Source organism: Sminthopsis crassicaudata, chromosome 2 (genome assembly GCF_048593235.1).
Source record: "Sminthopsis crassicaudata isolate SCR6 chromosome 2, ASM4859323v1, whole genome shotgun sequence".
NCBI classification, from domain to species: domain Eukaryota; kingdom Metazoa; phylum Chordata; class Mammalia; order Dasyuromorphia; family Dasyuridae; genus Sminthopsis; species Sminthopsis crassicaudata.
The window spans coordinates 258300341-258321715 of record NC_133618.1 but is presented as its reverse complement, the minus strand read 5'-3'; the positions used below and the strand labels follow the sequence as shown (position 1 = coordinate 258321715).

At 39.4% G+C, this 21375-nt stretch overlaps 2 protein-coding genes across 4 annotated transcripts in view; both read left to right on the top strand.

Moving 5' to 3' along the window:
* The window catches only part of UAP1L1 (UDP-N-acetylglucosamine pyrophosphorylase 1 like 1), a 29373-nt gene extending 26120 nt beyond the window's left edge, over positions 1-3253 (top strand). Inside the window, exons 9-10 of the mRNA XM_074289081.1 lie at positions 39-105; positions 1366-3253. Of these exons, the coding sequence (XP_074145182.1) occupies positions 39-105; positions 1366-1452 (154 nt within the window). The 3' untranslated portion in view covers positions 1453-3253. The remainder of the gene's footprint in view (positions 1-38; positions 106-1365) is intronic.
* Positions 3254-14898: 11645 nt separating this feature from the next.
* Positions 14899-21375, top strand: part of MAN1B1 (mannosidase alpha class 1B member 1) — a 36626-nt gene continuing 30149 nt past the window's right edge. The window contains exons 1-4 of one of the 3 annotated variants that reach the window (XM_074289074.1): positions 15290-15557; positions 16456-16525; positions 19583-19691; positions 20398-20525. In XM_074289074.1, coding sequence (XP_074145175.1) covers positions 16523-16525; positions 19583-19691; positions 20398-20525 — 240 coding nt within the window. In that variant the 5' untranslated portion in view covers positions 15290-15557; positions 16456-16522. Of the gene's footprint in view, positions 14921-15285; positions 15558-16455; positions 16526-19582; positions 19692-20397; positions 20526-21375 lie in introns of those variants that run through there. The other 2 variants (XM_074289075.1, XM_074289073.1) reach the window with 2 other exon arrangements.

Here is a 21375-nt window from a genome sequence, read left to right as displayed (position 1 = left end):
ATACTAAGCAGGTGCTAATATATGTTTTTCTTTTACAGTACTCTGGGAACTGAAAACCCTCCAGTCATCTGTGAGATTTCTCCATTGGTGTCTTATTTTGGGGAGGTGAGAGCCTTTTTCTCAGTTTCAGGGCTTTGCAGGGTTCAGGTTGGAGACCCTGGAAACTAGAGTGAAGGTTGCAGGTGTTAAGAACAAATGCTGATTTTAACTGATTGTGGGCAGACTGCATTCTCATGCATCTGTTTACCAATGTGAAACACTACCACAAGTTCTAAAGATATTCTCAGGACATGATGGAAGGGTTTAGTGCTGACATAGAAAGGGTTGGTCTGCACAGGGCATAGGCTGGTCCTAGAATCTGAATAAACCTATGTCAGGTTTTCATGCTGTATTAAGGACCCTTAATATTCTCTGCTGTATGAAATGTTGGCCTCCCTTTCACTTCCCTTAAGATTTTTTTTGCCCAGTTTCCTGAACCACATGGTGTCTTGGTTTCCCTAAGAGATAATCTTGAGTTTGGTTTCTGACCTTTGTCCTAGACACACATAGCCTTGCAGGGCTTAGAAGGATGTCAGAAAAAGGGTGTTGTTAGAAATCTTTGTAAACTTTAGCTCTCGTTCTTTTAAATGTATGCCATTGGTATCTTCCTGGATTCTAGTCTCCTATTCCATCAATAATGTATTTCATCTCAAGAAAGTATCTTCCTCTTCCTGAACCTCAGTTTCTTCATTTGTAAAATGAGACAGCTGGGTTAGGTGATTCCCCAAAGTCCCTTCCACCTGTGAGAGTGTATGGGGACTTAAGGCTTTCTGTTTTCACAGAAAGCTCTTTCCCTTAAGGTATCATGTTTTAAGCCTAACTAGGTGATCTGGGGAAGAAATGGCCTGCTTATTCTATGAAGTGGTAGTAAGAAAAGAGAACGATAGGATCCAATCTGAAGTTAGTCTGTATCAAAATCTTCACTCCCAAATCCAAGCAGCTTCCAATTATCTTCTGCTGTTTTCTTTGGACTATATGAGATGTTTTTGACATTATCCTATGAAGCATTCCTGAGATTAGCAATCACATGAGTGTATACATCATTAGAGGGGGGAAAAAGACATTCTTTAAGTCATTCTTTCTTTTTAAAATTAAAGTTTTTTATTTTCAAAACACATGCATGGATAATTTTTCAACATTAACCCTTGCAAAACCTTATGTTACAAATTTTCACTCCTTCTCCTAGGTAGCAAGTAATCTAATACATATTAGATGTTTTTTAAAATATGTGTTAAGTTCAATACAATATAAGTATACATATTTATACAATTATCATGCTGTACAAAAAAAAAAATCAGTTAAAAAACTTTGCCATTGTTCTTGCAGGGTCTGGAAGTATACCTGAAGGATGAGGAAGTTCGCTCACCTTTTATACTTGATGAAAACAAGGCAAAACTTCTGGAAAAGGCTTGATTCATTTCAAGACCAAATCAAATTTGTCCTTGGGTCCATCAGCATGAAGTTGGTTTTTTATTTGAATAAGATATGAATATTTCTGGAAGCAGTGCTGCTCAGCCTTGGGTACTAGACTTCAGTAAGAAATATGTTTATGATGAAATATAAATGCTAAAATTTATTTTGCCAAGTATAGTTGGCTTTTTATCATCTAGGGTTGATCATTTGAATCCTATGCCACTGCTTCTCTTCTTGAAATGTGAAATAACTTCTATAAAGCAAAAAAAAAACATATATATATATATATATATATATATATATATATATATATATATATATATATATATATATATATATATCCTTTCTCATTTCTGCCTCTTTTTCTCCCCGAGGCTAAAATCTTGCTCTTCTGATTAATTTTTATATTTCTGAATTTTTGCTAAATTCCTTCAGGCATTCAATGGAGCATATCCAGGCTGCTAAGAAAGAGTTGGATCCTAAAGGCAAAATGATAATGTGTTGATGTTATGACTTACTATTATTAGTCATCATATCTTTCACAAGCTCAGAGGCTGCCCTTTCCTTGTACTGGGTTGCAGATTAATTTCATGAAGATCTCTGTTTGGGTGCATTTGCCCCTGGTTCACGGTGCCTTGTGGGCCAACAGGCCTTCCAATTCCTGCTTATCTACAAACCTGGGTCAAATGGAAAGACAGCTGCTATTCCCTTGGCTTTGGTTCTCAGCCCAGAAGGAAATTGTCTGAAGAATCGAGGAAGAAATCCAGCACTTAGCCAGGGCCCCCAGCAGCTCTGCAATAGCTAGGCTTCATAAGACCTTCTTAGAAGTCGAGAAACACCTTCAGCTGCGAAACCATAAACAAGGGGGATTTTTCTGTTTTTCTGTCTCAGTGAGCAAGGCCCTGAGCTGCGTTGTATCTGGCCTTGTGATCCTGGGCAAATTGCTTTCTGCCTTCTTTCTCTCTAAGTAGTGGATGGTGCTATTTACTACCTCTTGAGGCTGTTGTGAGGAATAAAAAAGAGAATAAGCCTTCTACAAACAGCATTATTTAATTACCCTTTCCATTTTTTTCCTTGCAAAATCTTCCCCTGGTGTTTTGTTCAGTGGTTGATTCCTGCCTGGTGCCTTAGGCTCATGCAGACAGGAGCTAATTACTCTTTCCCTTTTCTAATCAATTTACCCAGTGGAAGGAAATTGCCATGAATGGAACAGGTCTTTACTCTAAATCCTGGTGCTTCCAAAAGAGATGGGTGAAGGTTCAGGCCAGGACTAGGGAGGCAGACATTAGTGGTAAAGATTTGGGATGCTAGGAAATTTTCAAAATTTCCCTCTTCCCATAACCCTAAGCAATCTGGCTTCACAGGCAATGAAGCCCCCAAGGAAGCTGGCTACTCTGTAGTTTTAGTAGAGAGCTTTCTCTTTAGAACCCTATGCCTGAGGTAGGCCAACTGGAGTCTGTTAGCTGGAGCACCCACAAGCCGTGTCAGATACAGGAACATACTCTGGGGCACAGCCATTGTTGGAGCATTCTGGAAAAGATTATTATTATTTTTAAAAAATAAAATGACAACAAACTTCCAACTCCCAATCCAAATAATTGCATGTATCTTTTTCTATAGAAATGTATAAATTCAGCCAATTTCCTATTTTCAATTATGGATCTTTTTAAGAAATGTTTTATTCATTTGTTTTGTTTTTCACAGCCAGCTATGAATCTCAAAAAAAGCAGAATGCCTTATCTTTTGTTTTAACTCTGAATATGCCAGACTTTTATAAATAAAGATTTTATTTCTACAAGTATCCTGTCTGTAGTTTTTGGATTAGAGCATAGTGAGTGGTGCTAGAGAGCTGTGGTTGTCTTTGATTTAGGTGTGCCTTCTTTGTTTTTGCTGCTTTATTCTGCTGGGTAAGCTGTTCCTTCCAGGATCCAGGGCTGTGTGTCAAATCAATGACAGCAGGACAAAGAGAACCAAACATACCACATATGGCATTAATTGGGCTCAGCATGGACTTTACCAAACTGCAATTATCGATCAATCATGTAGCTGGAAAGGAAATTTCCAGTATCTGTCCATTACCTCTGCCTCACGTCAGAACTGCACTCAAACCTCTTAATTCATCTCTCTTAATACCTATTCAATACCACTTCACATCTGTCTCTCAATCCAGCTTGCTTCTGAATCACGGTTTCCCACAGCAACCAATTCCAGTTACCTACCTAACCACAGTGTTTTAGAGTGGCTTTCACAGAGAACAGTGGTATATAATAGGATGACTCAGAAAATAGCAGAGACAAATTAATCTGCTTGCTGGAGGAAAAGGTCAAAGGCCTACAAAAATCCTGTCTAGATGAGAAAGTAGGTCAAAAAAAAAAAAAAAAAAAGAAGAGTTTTTATGATTAAAATTAAGCTAAACCAGTGTGGGAAGATGTAATCACAAAAGACAAAAGCTGAAAGATAACAGGAATCAGGTAAAATGGTGGAATTATAAAGGTTGAACAAGTCTGGGATAGTTCTCAGAAAAGGACTTTGGGGAAGCTGTGTTATAGTGGGGAAAGCTCCATATTGAGAATCAAAACACTTGAATCTGGACTCTGGTTCTTAACTAGCTGTATGAACATAGTAATTCAACTATTCTTTTTCAAGTATTTCATCTGTAAATGGGTTTAATGGTACCTGCCCTGAATATTCTAGAGTGTTTTCTTGAGGTTCAAATGAGATAAATTTGCATAAAATATTTATTATTATCACTAAGAGGGCAATAAGGTGGTAGAATGAATAGAGGTCCTGGCCTTGGAGTAAGACCTGAATCCAGACTGGGTTTCAGACTTTTCTTAGCTGTGTGATGCTGGGCAATTCATTTAGTCCTGTCTGCTTCAGTTTGTCATCTGCAAAATGAGCTGGAGAAGGAAATGCTATTTTAATATCTTTGACAAGAAAACTCCAAATGGTGTCATGGAGAGTCACATATAACTGAAATGACTCATCAATAATAACTATGAGAGGACAAATTATAAGTGTGATCCCAATGATGTCCTGGGAGAGAAGTGCTTGAAAAAGATAATAGTTAACTAGAACTAGGGAGTGTGTCTGTGTTGAGGTTGGGAAGGAGACCCCAAAAGTTTGGGATTCCAGAGGGGTGTCTCAAAAGAATTTGCAGGCTTGAACCTATATCCAAGTCAAAGGGCAAAATTTATTGTAATTGTAATGCCATTACAAAATTATCAGTCTGCAATAAACTGAGGTGAGGTCTCTAGAATCAGCCAGATTGTCAGAACGTTATTCCTAGGTTGGGTGGGGGTTGGGGGGCAAAGCTAAAGGACTTTGGAATCAGATAGCTTGCCAGGACAGAAGCCCCCCAAGGTCAGGGGACCCCAAAATCACCGCTATATTTCCCTAGAAGCTATACTATATCACCTGATCCTAGAAGATGGGTGTAGGTTATATCATGGTTCTGGGGACATATAGTCCTGTTATTCCTAGCTAGAGAATGGTTTATTATGTTTTAATGTATCATGTTTGAATCCATAATATTCTCTGATCCCAAACTTAGCAAATGGTCTTTATGATCATAATTTGGTTTCACAGGTAAATTTCCTTGCCACAGAGAAAAAGGAGCCCTTTGAGCAACTATAGTGTTTATTGTAGGAGTACCTCCAGATTGGACTTGTTTTAATAGTAAGGGCCCTGTCAAATGATCACTTTCTTTGGCTCTTTAGGTGATCAGTCCAGTTTAGCCTGTGTCTAGGTTTTCACAGAAGTGAGCAAAAGCAACTTCAAGATAACTAGGTATCAGGTACAAGAAGGTCTTTACTAACACACCAACAGAGGAAAAAAAAATTCAGAGGATTTCTGAATTTTTGTTTATGGATCCATGAAACAAAAAATATGCTTCTGCCTGGTTTGTAGGTACCTCTTTCACAGGGTCTTAAAATTAATTGACTCATAACAGTAGCCAGTTGTTTGGATTTTCCTTGCAAGTAAATTTGATATTGATAAATAGGAAACTTCCAGACCCATACCATTCAAATAAGATGATAATGATACAGGGCAAGGAACAAGATCCCTTGTTTTCCCCCCATCATGACTTTTGTCCTGTGGAGCTGCTCCCCTTAGTTCAATGGGCCAGAAAATTCATATCTTTTCAATAGAAGGCCAGATCCTTGAAAACTCACACGTGGGGTTACTCCTAAGGTATCCCCAAGGCTGTTTGAGAAATACTCTTTCTCTTGCTAAAAGACTAGTTTCTGAATGTTGTTTGGTTAGAAGGCTGGATTTGGGGACTCTTGATTTGAGGCCTGTGCCCAGGAATTTGACCTTAGTTCCACACAATGTGGGTGAACACTTGATTGCCTCTGCCATTTTCCTCTAAGAACTCTTGATATTTCACTACACCCTTAAATGTTATCCTCTGGTAGTAAAGGCTGGGGAGAACGACTGTTATGTTCCATGGTTCAGGAATTCTCTTAGGTCACAATAGACTTGGCTTGACCACATGCAGTTTGCCATGGATTTCTGCCCCACAATAGCTCTGGAATGGAGGTGGGAGGGGAGGAATCTCACTCTACTCACAATGTTCCAGAAGAAAGGCAAAAAGGGAAAATGTCTATTGGCTCCTTTTTATAGACTAGCATAAAAAATGGTTTCTCCTAAATAGTCTGTCCCACAATACTGAATACCATTCTGTGGGCCAATTTTAATCACTGAAACATTATCCAAAAGGTGCCCAAGGGCCACAGTAACTTCATGGGAGGTAATGATCATGTCCTAAACAAAGGTTCACCTCTCTGTAAGCTAATGAAGTTGCTTAAAGAAGTCCCTTGATCAATCCCCAATATTAATCAGCCAGAGGCACTTAATTAGTTCAAAAGCACTTAATGAAATCGCACACACACACAAAATAAACTTTTCTGCTTAAACTTGAGGCATATTTTCCCACAGATATACATAGTATAAACGCAAAGCATGACTAATTGAATATGTGAACCCAGAGAATAAGGATGGCAGAAATAGATACATAGGGAACCTATGGCCAGAATACAAAACATGGAGGCGCAACATCATGTTGTAGAGCTAGAAATGTGTTCAATCATTTTACTCTCATTAGCCTGCTCTCCATGATGGTTATCACATCCTAATGCTGCTCCTTTCCTCTTTGTGCTTATTTGTCTGTCTCTTTTCCTTTTCTCTCCCCTTAAAGAAATTTTGGTGCTATTTTGAGTTTTATGTCACTTTAAATTCTAAATATAACTCACTTCCCTACCCAGAGATCTATCCTTCGTAACAAAGAATAAGAAAAAAAAAAAAAATCTTTAACAAAACTAATCCAACATATCCATCTAGTCTGACAGTATATGCAGTACTTCATATCCATAGAATCCCTGCCCCATATTTTTTTTTATTTTGACAATTGTACTATTAGATTATAAATTTTGTAACAAAAATATATACATCCTATACCTTAAAGAGGGAGATGCATTTCCCCATCTCTTCTCTGATGCCATCCTTGATTATAATTATTTATAATTATGCATCATTCAGTTTTGATTTTTTTGCTTCTTCCAACTATATTGTTGTTATTGAGTACAATTCCCCCCCTCTTTTTACTGTGCTTCTTTCCCTCTTCATTAATTTATATGTCTTTCTTGATTCTCTAAATTAATCTTTGTCATTCCTCACAGTACAGTAATTATTCCATTATATTCATGAAGCACAATTTGTTTAGCTATTCTTAAGTCACTGGGGAATGTACCTACTTCATTTCTAATTCTTTGTTATAAGAAATACCAATGTGAAGACTTTTTATCTTTGATACCTTTCTCTCTTCCTTGGGGTAAATACCCTAGCAGTGGGATCTGTGAATCAAAGGATATGGATATTTTAGTCGCTTTTTAAAGCATAATTACTAATCATTTTCCAGAAAGATTGAGCTAATTCACAAATCTCCTCAAAGTCTGTTAGAGATCTTTCAGCAGCCCTTCCGATATTATTTCCATCTTTTGTCATCTTTTCCAATGCTTTGCATGTGAAACCTTAGAGTTATTATTTTGAATTGCATTTTTCTTAATTACTAGTGATTTGGAGAAATCTTTCATATGGTTGTTAATAATTTATGATTCTATTTTTAACATTGTTCATATCCTTTGTGGAAATCTGTCCTTGCTGCTGCCATCTGCTGTTCCTTAGTTGAAATGTTATTTCACTTTAAGAGGAATAGGTTATGCCAATTCTCTTTTAGCTTAGAGTCTAAAGTCTAAGGTTTAGGGATTATTTATTTATTTATTTATTTTTATATTTGGATTTGTATTTTTTGATAAATGCTTTTTATTTTAAACATACTTACAAAGACAGTTTTCAGCATTCACCCTTGCAAAATCTTGTTCCAATTTTTTTTCCTTTTCTCCAACCTCTCTCCTAGACAGCAAGTAATGCAATATAGGTTAAACATGTGCAATTCTTCTAAACATATTTCCACATTTATCATGTTGCACAAGAAAAATCAGATCAAAAAGGGGAAAAAATGAAAAAAAAAAACAAGCAAACAGCAAAAAAAAAAAAAAAAAAAAAGTGAAAATACTATGTTGTGATCTATATTAAGTCCCTATAATCCTCTTTCTGCATGCAGATGGCCTTCTCCATCACAAGTCTATTGGAATGGGTCTTAATCATAGGGTTTTTTAAAAATGAAAAATGTAGATACTTCACACACTTTGGTATCAGATTTGGGGGAAAAAATCCTCAGCAGCTTCTTACACCATAAAGAGAGAAATCATTCCCCAGAGACATGTGCCACTTTTCTTTTAATAGAGAATAAGTCTGTTAATTCCTAGAATCTTAAATTTCAATAACTAAACTCTCTTAGAATCAGAGACTTCAGATATCTAATCTGCTTTTGAACTTTTTCTTTCTATAACCAATACTATTTCCTCTCTTCTCATTCCTTTCATAGTTTTGTAGTATGGCTTTCCAACTCATCATTCAACTGCAACTTCTTTCCAAAGTTACTAACCATCTCTTAAATGACAAACTTAATGATCTTCTTTCATTTTTTTTTTTCTGAGACAATTGGGGTGAAGTGACTTCCCCTGGGTCACAGCTAGGAAGTGTTAAGTGTCTGAGACCAGATTTGAACTCTGGTCCTCCTGAATTCAAGGCTAGTGCTCTATTCACTGCGCCACCTAGCTGCCCCTCCATTTATTTTTCTTGACCTCTTTGTGGTTTTTGACAGTGGATGATCTCTTTTTTTCTACTTGATATGCTGTTCTTTCTTTCATGTTTTTCCCAGGATACTGCTCTCTCATAATTCTCTGAACTGTCTGTTCCTTCTCAGTTGATTTTACTGGATTTTTTTTTTTTTTTTTTTTTTTTTTTTTTTTTTTTTAGTTTTTATCTTATTTTTATTAAAAGTTTTTGATTTTCAAAACATATACACGGATAATTTTTCAGCATTAATCTTTGCAAAACCTTGTGTTCCAATTTTTCCCCACCCTCTCCCCTAGATGGCAAGTGATCCAATATAGCTTAAACATGGTAAAATATGTATGTTAAATTCAATATATACATACATATTTATACAATTATCTTGCTGCACAAGAAAAATCTAATCAAAAAGGAAAAAAATGCAAGCAACCAACCACAAAAAGAGTGAAAATGCTATGTTGTGGTTCACATTCAGTTCCCACAGTCCTCTCTCTGGGTGTAGATGCCTCTCTTCATCACAAGATTATTGTTACTGGCCTGGATCATCTCACTGTTGAAGAAACCCAAGTTCATCAGAATTGATCATCATATAATGTTGATATTGCCATGTACAATAATCTCCTGGTTCTGCTCATTTCACTTAGAATTAGTTCACATAAGTTTTTCCAGGCCTACTGATCATTTTTTACAGAACAATAATATTCTATAACATTCATATACTATTAACTTATTCAGTCATTCTCCACCTGATGGGTATCCTCTCAGTTTCCAGTTCCTTGCCACAACAAAAAGGGCTGCCACAAACATTTTTGCACATGTAGGTTCCTTTCCCTTCTTTATGATCTCTTTGAGATATTAGCCCAGATTTTACTGGATCTTTAACTATGAATTGTACCCTAAAGTCCTGTCTTGGTCTTTTTTTTTTTCTTCTTCCTCTGAATTATTTCAGTTAGTGATTTCATCAGCTTTCATAGTTTCAACAATTCTCTATACAAATGATTCTCATTGATTTGTCCAATTCAAGCTTCTTTACCTGACCTCACATTAAATATTAAAATGGGATATTCCATAGCCGTCTTAAACTCAGCATATCCCAATCTGAGCTTATTATTTTCTTCTCAAACCCTCCCCTTTTAAAAACTTCTCTATTAATGCTGAGGGTTTCACCATGGTCATGTTCACTTGACCTCTCAAACTAGGAGTTACCTTCATCTCCTCATTTTGTCACTCTCTCATATCCAATAAGTTCCTGGTGCCTATTAATGCTATTTTCTTCACATCTTTTATATGAAGCCCCTTCTTTCTTGTCACAGTGCTACCTCCTAATCCAACCTCACTGTCGGACAATTGCAATGGCTTTCTTGTCTCAAGTCTTTCCTCATTATGATCCATCTGAAACTATCAATGTCATCTCTCCTATTTAATCAACTCTAGGTTTTCTATTGCTTTCACTAGCAAACATATTATCCTCTCTGGCATTTAAAGTCTTTCACAATGCAGTTCCTTCTTTCCCAGTTTTTTTATACCTTACAATCCCTTCTCCTCTATACTCAACATACTCTTGAGATCCAGGACATTGGTTTCCTTGCAGTTCTTTGAAAAATGCTGTATTTTCTGTCTCATGACTCTAGCTATTTTTCTGGCTTCCTTCAGGTCTCAGCCAAAGTTTCATGTTCTGAAAGAAGTCTTTCTAGATTCCTTTTAATGTTGTCTTTCTTCTGATGATTAGCTCTAATTTATCCTTTATATTTTTTATTTGTATATAGTTTGGATGTTGTCTCTCCTCCATTAGAATGTGAGTTCTTGACTGCAAGCATTATCTTTGTACTTCAATGCTCAGACACAAAGTAGATACTTCCTAAATTCTTGTTAAGTAACTTGTTGACTTTTCTTCTTGCTAGTAGGATTCATATCAATGTTCTAAGCCTTTGGCTGACTTATGGTTAGAAAACACTGATTTTTGTTTCATCCATGATTGCCAGCTTGCACTTGTTCAATAATTTCTGGGCCTATTATCCCACAAAATATAAAAAGCCATTTAAGCCTGAAGTGCCTCAGTTTTTCTGTTTCCCACAATTCTTTGAGTCCAATGTGGGAAGAGAAGGGGGAAAAGTGGAAACAAAAACAAAGATCAGATGGAGTCTCTCAAAAGCATTGTCATCTTCCATTCCACTTTTTTGTTCCAAATTTTTACCTTTATTATGTTTATCTATTCTTGTGATTCTTTGTGATCCCTTTTGGAGTTTTCTAGGCAAAGATACTAAAGATACTACTTCTTTAACTCATTTTACAAACTAGAGACCTAAGGCAAGCTGGATTACGTGACTTGCCCAGGGTTACATAACTAATAAGTGTCTGAGGCCAGACATGATCAGGAAGATAAGTCTCACTCTAGGCATGATATTCTATGCACTACACTACCTACTTGCCCAGATTATGTTTATGTTCATGGCTTCTAATCTTTAAGCTTTCTGATTTGCCAGTCCTTAAAACTGATGATCTTGTTTAAGTTGTATGTAGGTACAAACCATACTCTTGTGAGTTCTTCTGTTTAAGTTTCAATCAGTTTGGTTGAACCGTCTGGAAGAAATTTAGTGTTTGGAATCTTCATCAGAAGTGCCAGTGGGCTCGGCACCATCCCAACCCAAGATTGTGAGTACTTTGGAGTTTAGAATCTAAAATGACTAGCGCTTTGGAATAATCAGAACCAAGATGAGTCTCCAACTGAAGCATTCTTGAATAGAGTTCTAGAGGATCAAGAATGGGAAGACCATCAGATAAGGAAACCCAAACCACTGTCTAAATAAACTGTGAGAAACTGGATAAAACTTATCTCAGTGAGGACTGTGGGAACTGAATGTGGGTTACAACAAAACATTTTCACTCTTTTATTTTCTTACTCATTTACTTTTTGATCTGATTTCTCTTATGCAGTAATTCGAGAATTGTATAAATATGTTTGTACATATTGGATTTAACATATATTTTAACATGTTTAACATATATTGAATTGCTTACCATCTAGGAAAGAGGGTGGGGAGGAGGAGAAAATCTGAAACACAAGGTTATACAAGGGTCAATGTTGTCAAATTATCTGTGAATATGTTTTGAAAATAAAAAGCTTTATTTATTTATTTAAAAAATAAAACTAATCTCAGTGCTACAGTTGTTTTTATAGTGCCAATGGTGTGTTCAGAGAGGAATCCTTTTGTACTGCACTAACTGTGCTTTCTGAAAAGAATATAAAGATAAGACAGGATATTAAGAATTATATAGCCTACTTTATGGTGAGTCCAACCTGTCCTATTAATCTTATTTTGTAAGGGGTGAGGGAAATGGGGCAAGGGTCTCTGGGTTTGAATTTCTGGGAGGGGATTATGGTAGAGCACCTCTGGAGAAGGAATAAATTATCTACATTTTCCCCCAAGGGATATATTGGGAGGTGGGGTGTTATAACAGATGAATGAATGCTGAGCTTGGAATTCATAGATCCAAATTTGAATCCCATTTCTTAGCCTGTCTGTGTAAAATAAAGGGGCTCCACAGAATGACATTTAACATCCTTTTTGGTAGTAAATCTATGATTCTAAGTAGGAAGGCCTGTGATTTATGTGTTGTCTCCCCCAATAAGAATGTGAGCTACTTATATACAAGGACTATTTAACTTTTTCCATATTCTCAGTACTGAGCACATTTAAAAGCAACATTTCATACAACCATAAATTTAATACATATAACAAGCACTTAATGATTTTTCATCCATTCATCACAGTATAAAGTTGGCCTAGGCCTCTTGAATAGAACAGTTATATACAAACAGGACCTATCAAACTGGGAAGAATTTGTGCAAGAGCCTGGAATTCCAAATTTATCTATTTTCTGAGGATTAGCCCCGATAAGGATATTACCACCAAAAAGGCACAAAATGATGAATCCCCCCCCCCCCTTAAATACAGCAATTCACAAAGCCCTACCCAAGACATGTCAAAAATATTAATTTTGCTGTCGAGTCATTTTTCAGTGGTGTCAGACTCTTTGTGACCCCAAATGATGTTTTCTTGGCAGAGATAATGGGGTAGTTCTCCATTTCCTTCTTTGGCTTATTTACAGATGAGGAAACTGAGGCAAACAAGTTTAAGTCTGCCACAGCTAGAAAGTGTCTGGGGCCAAATTTGAACTCACAAAGATAAGTCTTCCTCAATATATATATCATATATATATGTATACAACATATGCTTTCAACTTGCAAAGAGCTCTATGCATATCATTTGATTCTCACAACAATCCTGAGAGTTAGGTATTATTATTCTCCTTTTTATAGATCAGTGGTGGGAAACATCCAGCCTGTGAGCAGTATAAGGCCAACAAAATTGCTGAGGCAACGGTAGTCAATGCTGAGCTGAAAGCTGGTACAACAACCTCCCACTGCCTGAGTTCTATAAGTTGAGAATTTTGTATAGCCTGGGAATAAAGTTATAAATATCCAAATGGTACTTGGCAGAAAAAAAATTCCCCACCCATGTTGTAGATGAAGAGATTGAGGGGAGTAGAATTTAAATAACTTGCTCAAGGTCACACAGTATCAGTGGTAGGATTTAGCATGTCTTCCTGACTTCTGGGCCAATACACCATGCACTGTGCCACGTAGCCATTTTAGTACTTCACACTAGAGAAATTGTGCCTCCTTTTTTTGTATCCATTCTGGGTGGGAGGAGCAAGCTGACATCCCATATGTCCAGGACAGAGATTTTTACAGAACTGCATCCCATCTTCAGAGTCTGGCTTTCTAGATTTGGAGAAGTCTGACATACAGAATGGCAGCTCTTCAAGAATTTTTATGCTTTACAGATAGGGAAACTGAGGCTCAGAGAGAGGTATCACCTTGCTCACAGGCTACACAGAAAGACTGACAGATCAGGAAACTGTTCTTTAGTTTCCAAATCCAGATTCACTGTTCGTTCCTCTACACCATGCTGTTTCCCATCTGGACTTCCCTCGGAGATATCATCGGTTTCCATGGATTCAACTATCATCTCTATGCCCATGAGTCTCAGATTTATTTATTCAGCTCTTAACTCCTTTCACAAGGTACAGTTTGGTATCTCCAATCTCCTATTAGACATTTTTAACTGGAGGTTCCATAAACATTTTATTTATTTATTTTTTTCCCTGAGGCTGAGGTTAAGTGACTTGCCCAGGGTCACACAGCTAGGAAGTGTTAAGTGTCTGAGACCAGATTTGAACTAGGGTCCTCCTGAATTCAGGGCTGGTGCTCTATCCACTGTGCCACCTAGCTGCCCTCTCCATAGAAATTTTAAATTCAACTTCTCAAAATTGAACTCTATGTTTCTCCAGAAATCTTCTACTTTCCCTACTATTGGTACCCCTGGCACACCTCTCCCTCTCACCCCTGGACCCCTCCCCTCCCCCACTGATCTCCCCCTCTGACAAGGCCCTCTCTCCCCAGCCAGGCCCTCATCACTTCCAGGTGGATTACTGCCATAGCTGCTCGTTGGTCTCTCTGCCCCACTCTCCCACTCTGGATACCTTCCGTTCAGATTTTGAAAGTGGTCTTAACCACTGGTCTGACCATTGCACTCATCAACTTAATGAACTGCAGTGGCTCCCTGACACTTCCGGGATCAAACATAGAATCCCGTTTGCCCTTCTCTCTCTCTTCCTTTCTGTCTTTCTTTTTTCTGTCTGTCTTCCTTCCTTCTTAAAGCTTGGCCTCTTTCTTTCTTCCTTCTTATTTCTGGCTTCCCTCTTCTTTCTTTCCTTCGTTTAGCTTTTCTTCCTTCCTTCCTATGTTTAGCTTCCTTCTTTCTTTCCTTTCTTCCTTTTCTTCCCCTACTCTTTCTCCCTCCCTGCTTTTTCTTCCTTTCCTCCTTTCTTCCTTTTTTCCCCTCCTTTCTCCCTCCTTCCCTTCTTCCTTCCTCCTTCCTCCCTCTCTCCTTTTCTCTCCCTCCTCCCTCCCTTTTTCCTTCCTCCCTCCTCCCTCCCTCCCTTCATCCTTCCTCCTCCCTCCCTTCTTCCTTCCTCCCTCCTCTCTCCCTTCTTCCTCCCTCCCTTTTTCCTTCCTCCCTCCTCCCTCCCTCCCTCCCTTCATCCTTCCTCCTCCCTCCCTTCTTCCTTCCTCCCTCCTCTCTCCCTCCTCCCTCCCTTCTTCCTTCCTCCCTCCTCCCTCCCTTCTTCCTTCCTCCCTCCTCTCTCCCTCCTCCCTCCCTCCCTTCTTCCTTCCCTCCGCCTGTGAGCTCCTCGCGGGCAGGTGAGTTTTTGGGTTTATTTTTAATCTCCAGCGCCTGACTTTCAATGTGGGACAAGGATCAGTTTCTTTTACTGGGCTTCAGCTACTGCAGCTGTAAAATGGATGGGCGAAGTGCGCCTTAAGGGTCACTATAAAGACCTCCCAACTGCGGTTCTTTTTCTCACCCTCCCCACCCGCACCAATCGAGGCTATTTAGCCACATAAGACGAAGTCTCTCCCAGGGTTGGGGGCGGGATTCAGCTTCAAGCACTTCCGGTACTCCGTCCGGGCTCCCCCGTTGTTGCCATAGAGTCAGGGCAGGTGGGCTAGAGGTGCCACTGTGGAGTCGCCCCGGAAGTCTCAGCGTGCCCCGGATGCATTCTCTTGCGGCGCGGGTCTGGGCGGCGGTGTCTCTCGGCGGCGGCGGCGGCGTAGCGGCTATGGCGGTTGGCGGTGGGCGGCGCGGAGGCGGCGAGCTCGCGGCTGGGAGCCGCGCTTCCTGATGTGTCTCGGCCTCTAGCTCCGTCCGGCCGCTGCCATGTACCCGCAGTCCCCGAGGCAGGACTTCTTCGCCGTGACTCTGAACTTGGGGGAGCGCTCCCAAAGTGCTGACGGCGGCGGCAGCAAGTACTGGAGGCGGCGGCGCCTCTGCTGGCGGGTGAGGCCCGGGTCTGGGGGTCAGGGAGCGCGGCCGGGCCGGGGCTCGAGGGCCTGGGGACTGCACAGTGCAGCAGGGGTGGGGCGGGGGCGTGAAGCGATTCCGTGCCCTGAGGGGATGGGGACTTCCGCCAGACTCGGGGGTGGGCGCGCGGGGGAGCAGCGGGGAGGATGCAGGAGTCAGCAGAGACTCCGGGATGTTGGGGTCGGGGGTGCTGGGGAGGGGGCTGCAGGGAGTTTGGAGAGGCCCCGGGAGCCGGGGTGTTGGGGTCGGGGTGAGGGCGGGGCTGGGGACTGGGCCACAGTGGGTTGGGGGAGGGTTAGAAAGGAGACGTGGGCTGGGAACGAACACCCTGGGAGAAGGGCTGGGATTAGCACCTGTGCGCAGGAAGGAGCTCGGAGGTGAGCTGGGAGTACCTGGGCTGGTCCGAGTCGCCCCACCTCGGGGGAGGCAGGGCCGGGCCGGGGGAAGAGAGGGACTGATGAGGCTGAGGGAAAGAGAGCCGGGGGAAGAGCCTGCGCGGAGCAGAGATTGTGTGGAGTGAGCCGGGACAAACGCCGAGCCAGTTAGGTTTGTACTGGTGGGAGAGCCCAGACTCCTGCAGGGTGAGGGATGGGGAGGGGGGAGGGGCGTGCAGACTGGAGATGAGTGACTGCTGTCTGCAAAGTCTTGGGTGCATCTTCTTGGTGGCGGTGATGACAGGAGGGTGGTAGGGAGAGCTCCTGCTGGCTGGGGAGGCCTTACTTAGAGCGTCAGGCCCTGGGTTGGGGCACTGTGCAGAACAAGGAGGGTGGGCTGGTGTGTGAAGGATATGGAGGGCCTAGAATGAAAGTTCTAGTTGGTAAATGATGCTGGGGATCAAATTGGGTTTGGGAACTGAGCTGGGCATCTCTTACAGGTGGATAAGGCGTGAGGCATAGGAGAGGGAGACCTGGAATGAAGGGGCTGGGAGAGGAAAGGAGCAGATGGTAAGAAGAGAGTGAGAGAAATGTGTTCTAATACTGGTTTGGGGGCAACAGCGGAACTGGGGTGGACCTGGAGTAGGCACAGGGAGGGGGGCGTGGCAAGAGGAGGAACGAAGGACCCAGGGAAGAGGCAGCAGTGAGGCTGGGGAAGATTCTGAACAAGTTCTTTACCTTCTTTGAAGCTGAGCTTCTTCATTTATGAAATAGGTTTAGTAATATTTGGGCACAGAATTTTGTCCATTTGAGTTTTTATTGTCATTTTTGGGAAAGAATAGAATCTTAGACTGGAGTGTTGATTGGTGGAGGATGGTGTTATTGAACTGAACATGAATTAGAAAACAGAATGCTGGACTTAAAGACAGTGAGATTGTAATTTGAAATTGACCTCAGACATTTACTAGTGCTGTAATCTGGATACGGTAGGTAAAGCACTTTGCAAACATTAAAGTACCATATAAACGCTAGCTGGTATTTATTAGGTGTTAGAAGGATAGTAAATTCTTGACTCGAAAGGATAGTAAATTCTTGACTTGATGAGAAGGGAGATTTGAAAGTGGGGACAGGCCAGGGAGCTGTCAAAGGGAGGGAAGGAGTCAGGAAAGAACAGAAAGCTCTGTGTTGGTCATGTGAGTGTGGGAGACAGGGATCTTATCTGGTTCAAGAATTAGTAATATTTGTCCCATTTTTTTAACTGCCCTCATGCTCTGTGATAACTGTCAACTTAGCCATTTCTCTGAGGCCTAGTCAAAAGTGGAATCACCAGGGAATCGGCTTCCCCCAAGAAAGACAGGAAACTTGCTGTCCTGCTACACATAACACAACACATACTTGGTGGGAAGCAGGATACAAAATTCACAATACAGAGATAGCTAGAAAGCAAGATTAGGCACAGCATGGAAAACAAAATAAACTGTTTTTTTTAAGTAAATTACTTCATGAATACATCAAGGAACTATTGCCTGTACTATATAATACACTAGAGAGTAGTATAAGTGTTTGGTTGTACCATTGATTAGTAAAGAGTACTAGACCTGCAGACAGTGAGGCTTAATTTGGACATTAGATTACAGGTGCTATAATCTGGATAGGGTACTTAATTATCCCTGAAACTCTTTATTTTTTTTAATGGAGATAGTAACAGGGTTATTACCTCACAGGATTATGCTGAGAATCTGAGTTAATGTAGGTAAAGCACTTTGCAAACATTAAAGTACCATGTAAATGCTAGCTGCTAATTATTATTGGTAATTGTAGTAGGTACAGAAGCTGTAGCAGCTCTGTTGTCCAGGGAGAGCTAAGCAGGAGGGACCATGAGGTACTAATCTTAATGGTATAAGTGGCTGTAACTGTAGGAAGAATCATTATAACAATGACTCTAAGGAGTTGTGTTCCACTGGTAGGATTAATTATACCTGGAAGAGCTGGTGTTGGTGATAGGAATGGAGAGGAAAGTGGTACTGCAGCTGAGCCTGAGAGGTGGAACTTGACTAGGCAGAAAAGAGCCCTCAGGGTGGTGTGAGTAGAAAGAGAAGGAATTTCAAAGGATGCTTGTCAGAGGTTTGGGCCAAGACCTGTAACATAGAAGAAATGAAGTAGCATTGAGCTTGGAGGGTGAAAGGGAAATTATGTATCTTGTAGAGCAGGAGGAGCCAAACTTAATTCCTTATCTCTTTCTTTCCCCTAAAGTCCCCTCATAGATTTGGGTTAGGATTACGAGATAAATTAGCTTTTTAGGGGATAGGGTTATTTTCTTGTTCTCTTCAACATTGCTATCCTACTTTCAAGAACAGAAAAAGTACACTATAATTGGTGAGGGGGGGAGGGTTCTTAGTATCAGCGATTCTAACCTTTCTAAAGAAGCTGTGCTCCTTTTCCTACTTGTGGCTCTGCCACCTACTTAAGTGCTGACAGACAAACCTGTCTTTGAACTGATGCCCACAATGGCATCCAGCCACACTTCTGGCAGCTCATTGCCAGCTCTTTAAGAAACTAATAGAGGGGGCGGCTAGGTGGCGCAGTGGATAGAGCACCAGCCCTGAATTCAGGAGGACCAGAGTTCAAATCTAGCCTCAGACACTAACCTTCTACCACCACTCCAGGAGGAAAAAATGTTTTGTTTCTGGGTTATTGTTGTTGTTTTAAATTATATTATTCTTCTGCTCAAGAAGTTCTACTATCTCTTATTTTTAAAATAAAAAAAAATTTTAAAGTGAAGATACACCCCCAATTCCATCTCATTTTCTTTGCTCTCTTCTACATTTGAGAAAGTAAGAAACAAATTCCCATGTCAAAAAAAGTATGTGGAAGTGTTTTTTATTACAACTTTATATATATTGATTAGAGGTATACTATAGGCTGACTTCCATTATTTCCTTGGCTTGTTTCTTCCAGTTCACTATGATATTCTCCTTAAAGGAAGGCATGTCTGAATAAATGCATTATTACTGGCTGTAAAGTTCTTGAAGGCCATTTTTCTTTTATATTTGTGCTCTCACTTCCTGGGACATAGTGGATGTGTAATAAATGCTTCTTTGATTGATCAAGTTAAACAGTTAATACCTACGACTGTGTATAGTGTCCCACACTCTAGGGATATAAAACCAAAAACAACACAGAGTCACCATCCTCATTTCAAGGAATTTACCATAAGGAGACTCAAAAATCCACACAAATAATTACTATAATCAGGTTTACATATCCCTGTTAGTGTCCTAATAAGAGACATGGCTGAATTAAGGCTTTTAACATAAACCAAAAAAGTTTACTTCCTGAGCAATTGATCTTGCTATTTCTTGTCCCAGTGAGTTTGGATAGAAAGAGTTTTGGAACAAGTTTTTCATTCTTATCTGTCATGTGCCAGCATGTTATATTAGTGTCTTTATCCAAGCAAGGTATAACATGTTCAGAAATTAGTTATTTTTATTCAAATTAAGCAACAGAACTTTACACTTGTGCTCTTTCTCCTGACTATTTTTGAAATGTGGTAAGGATTTTTCATTAGCTCTACTCAATTACTGTATTATCTTACTTTAAAAAATGTATTTCTCTTTTCCTTTCTAGAAATGGAAACAATTATCACGATTACAGCGGAATATAATTCTTTTCTTCTTTGCCTTTCTTGGTGTCTGTGGACTCATTTCCTACATCAATATGGCTAACCACGGGAGAGGTATCAGAACAGTTTGCATCTAAAAGTTATATTTGTGTTGCATGTCGATGAAACAGGAGGTGAGCTTTAAAGTGAATTAATGAGAATGTGGATAACATGACATGACATCAAATTGATAAATCATCAAGGTCACTAGAAATGCCAGACCACTTGCCTTCTTGGTTTTATGGGAAAAGTCTGGCTATTGATTTGACAGAATTTGGTTGCTTTTCTAGTGCCTTTTTATTCTTCATTTCATTTTAAATTTAATTGAAATTTTTGTTGGGTGCTTTAGGATGGAGGTCATTGAAGAAAACCAATTTGATCTTAATTCAAAATTGTATTTCTTAAATATTCTGAACTTATAGTAGAAGATTGTTCTAGTAAGGTATTCGATCCCTTTTCAATTTTCATTAAAGACACTAAATCTGTTCCAGTTTTCCAGGACAAACTGCTGATTTGCCTTTTTATTTTATTTGGTATTGGAAAGTAATAAATTTTGTCAGTAAATTGTGAACTCAGGTTAGTATGGGGAAAGATGTAAAATAGTTGAACATTTTGAAAATGAGTGTATCGTTTCCTTTTCTTGACTCTGTAAAGACTTTCCTGGGAGAATATATTTCTGTTGTATATGAGTAATGAATGTTAGATTTTTTTCCCCTAATGATTTTTAATCAATGTTATTCCTCAAAGCATTTTATGTACTAAGATGTACTTTTATATGTAGCCTTCACCAGCAGGTCATCAGAAGAACAGAAGATAGAACTTGACATTCCTGAACTAAATCCAGCTGTTTTAGCAGCTCCTCAGAAAGCAGATGCTAATCAGGGTGACTTTCCTGAGATTTTGCCTCAGGTATTTTATAGACTTTGTTATAATGGAAGCTGTGGTAACTATGTAGTCAGCTATAATAGTATAAATAATAATAAATACAATAACAATAATAGTATGTATAGCACCTACTGTGTGCTAGGCACCGTACTAAATACAAATATTGATCCTTAAAATAATCTTGGGAGGTAGATATTATTATCCCCATTTTATAGTAAAGAAAATAAAGTAAACAGCTTAAGTGACTTACCCAATGCCACATAGCCAGTAAATATCTGAGACTACATATGAACTCGGTCTTCCTAACAAAGGCCTATCACTGTATGCACTATGCCAACTTAGCTCTAGTGCAGCTAAAAACTATTGTTCTAGAGAAGCATCATATTATCATTTATGCACTTTATTTACTCCATAAGTTTGAAGCAAATGTCTTCCCATAGGTACTGAAATTGCCATTGTTTCTTAAAATACATTAAAAATTTGTTTTGATGATGGCATGATAATCCTTTAGAATTAATTGGAGATATTTTGGGGATTTTCAAAGGTAGGGAAGCAGGAATGCCAAAGTAGTTGCTAGAATGTGAACTGGAGAGGCTTCTAAAATCTAATTTAAAAATCTTTGTTTTACTGGTAAAGATCCTGAGGCCCAAAGAGGCCAATATTTTTTTTTCCTTTATGCTGTTTCTTAAAATTCTAAAGAATCCTTTAAACATATTTTGGGAATTATAATGTAAAGAGCACAGCTATAATGAATCTTTCTTCATTGTGAAGAATTTCCTAATTCATTGTTTGGATCTTCAGATATTGATATCTAATAGTTCAAGGGGATTTGTTTAGTATAATTTATTCAAGTACATTTTATTTAGTTATCTTA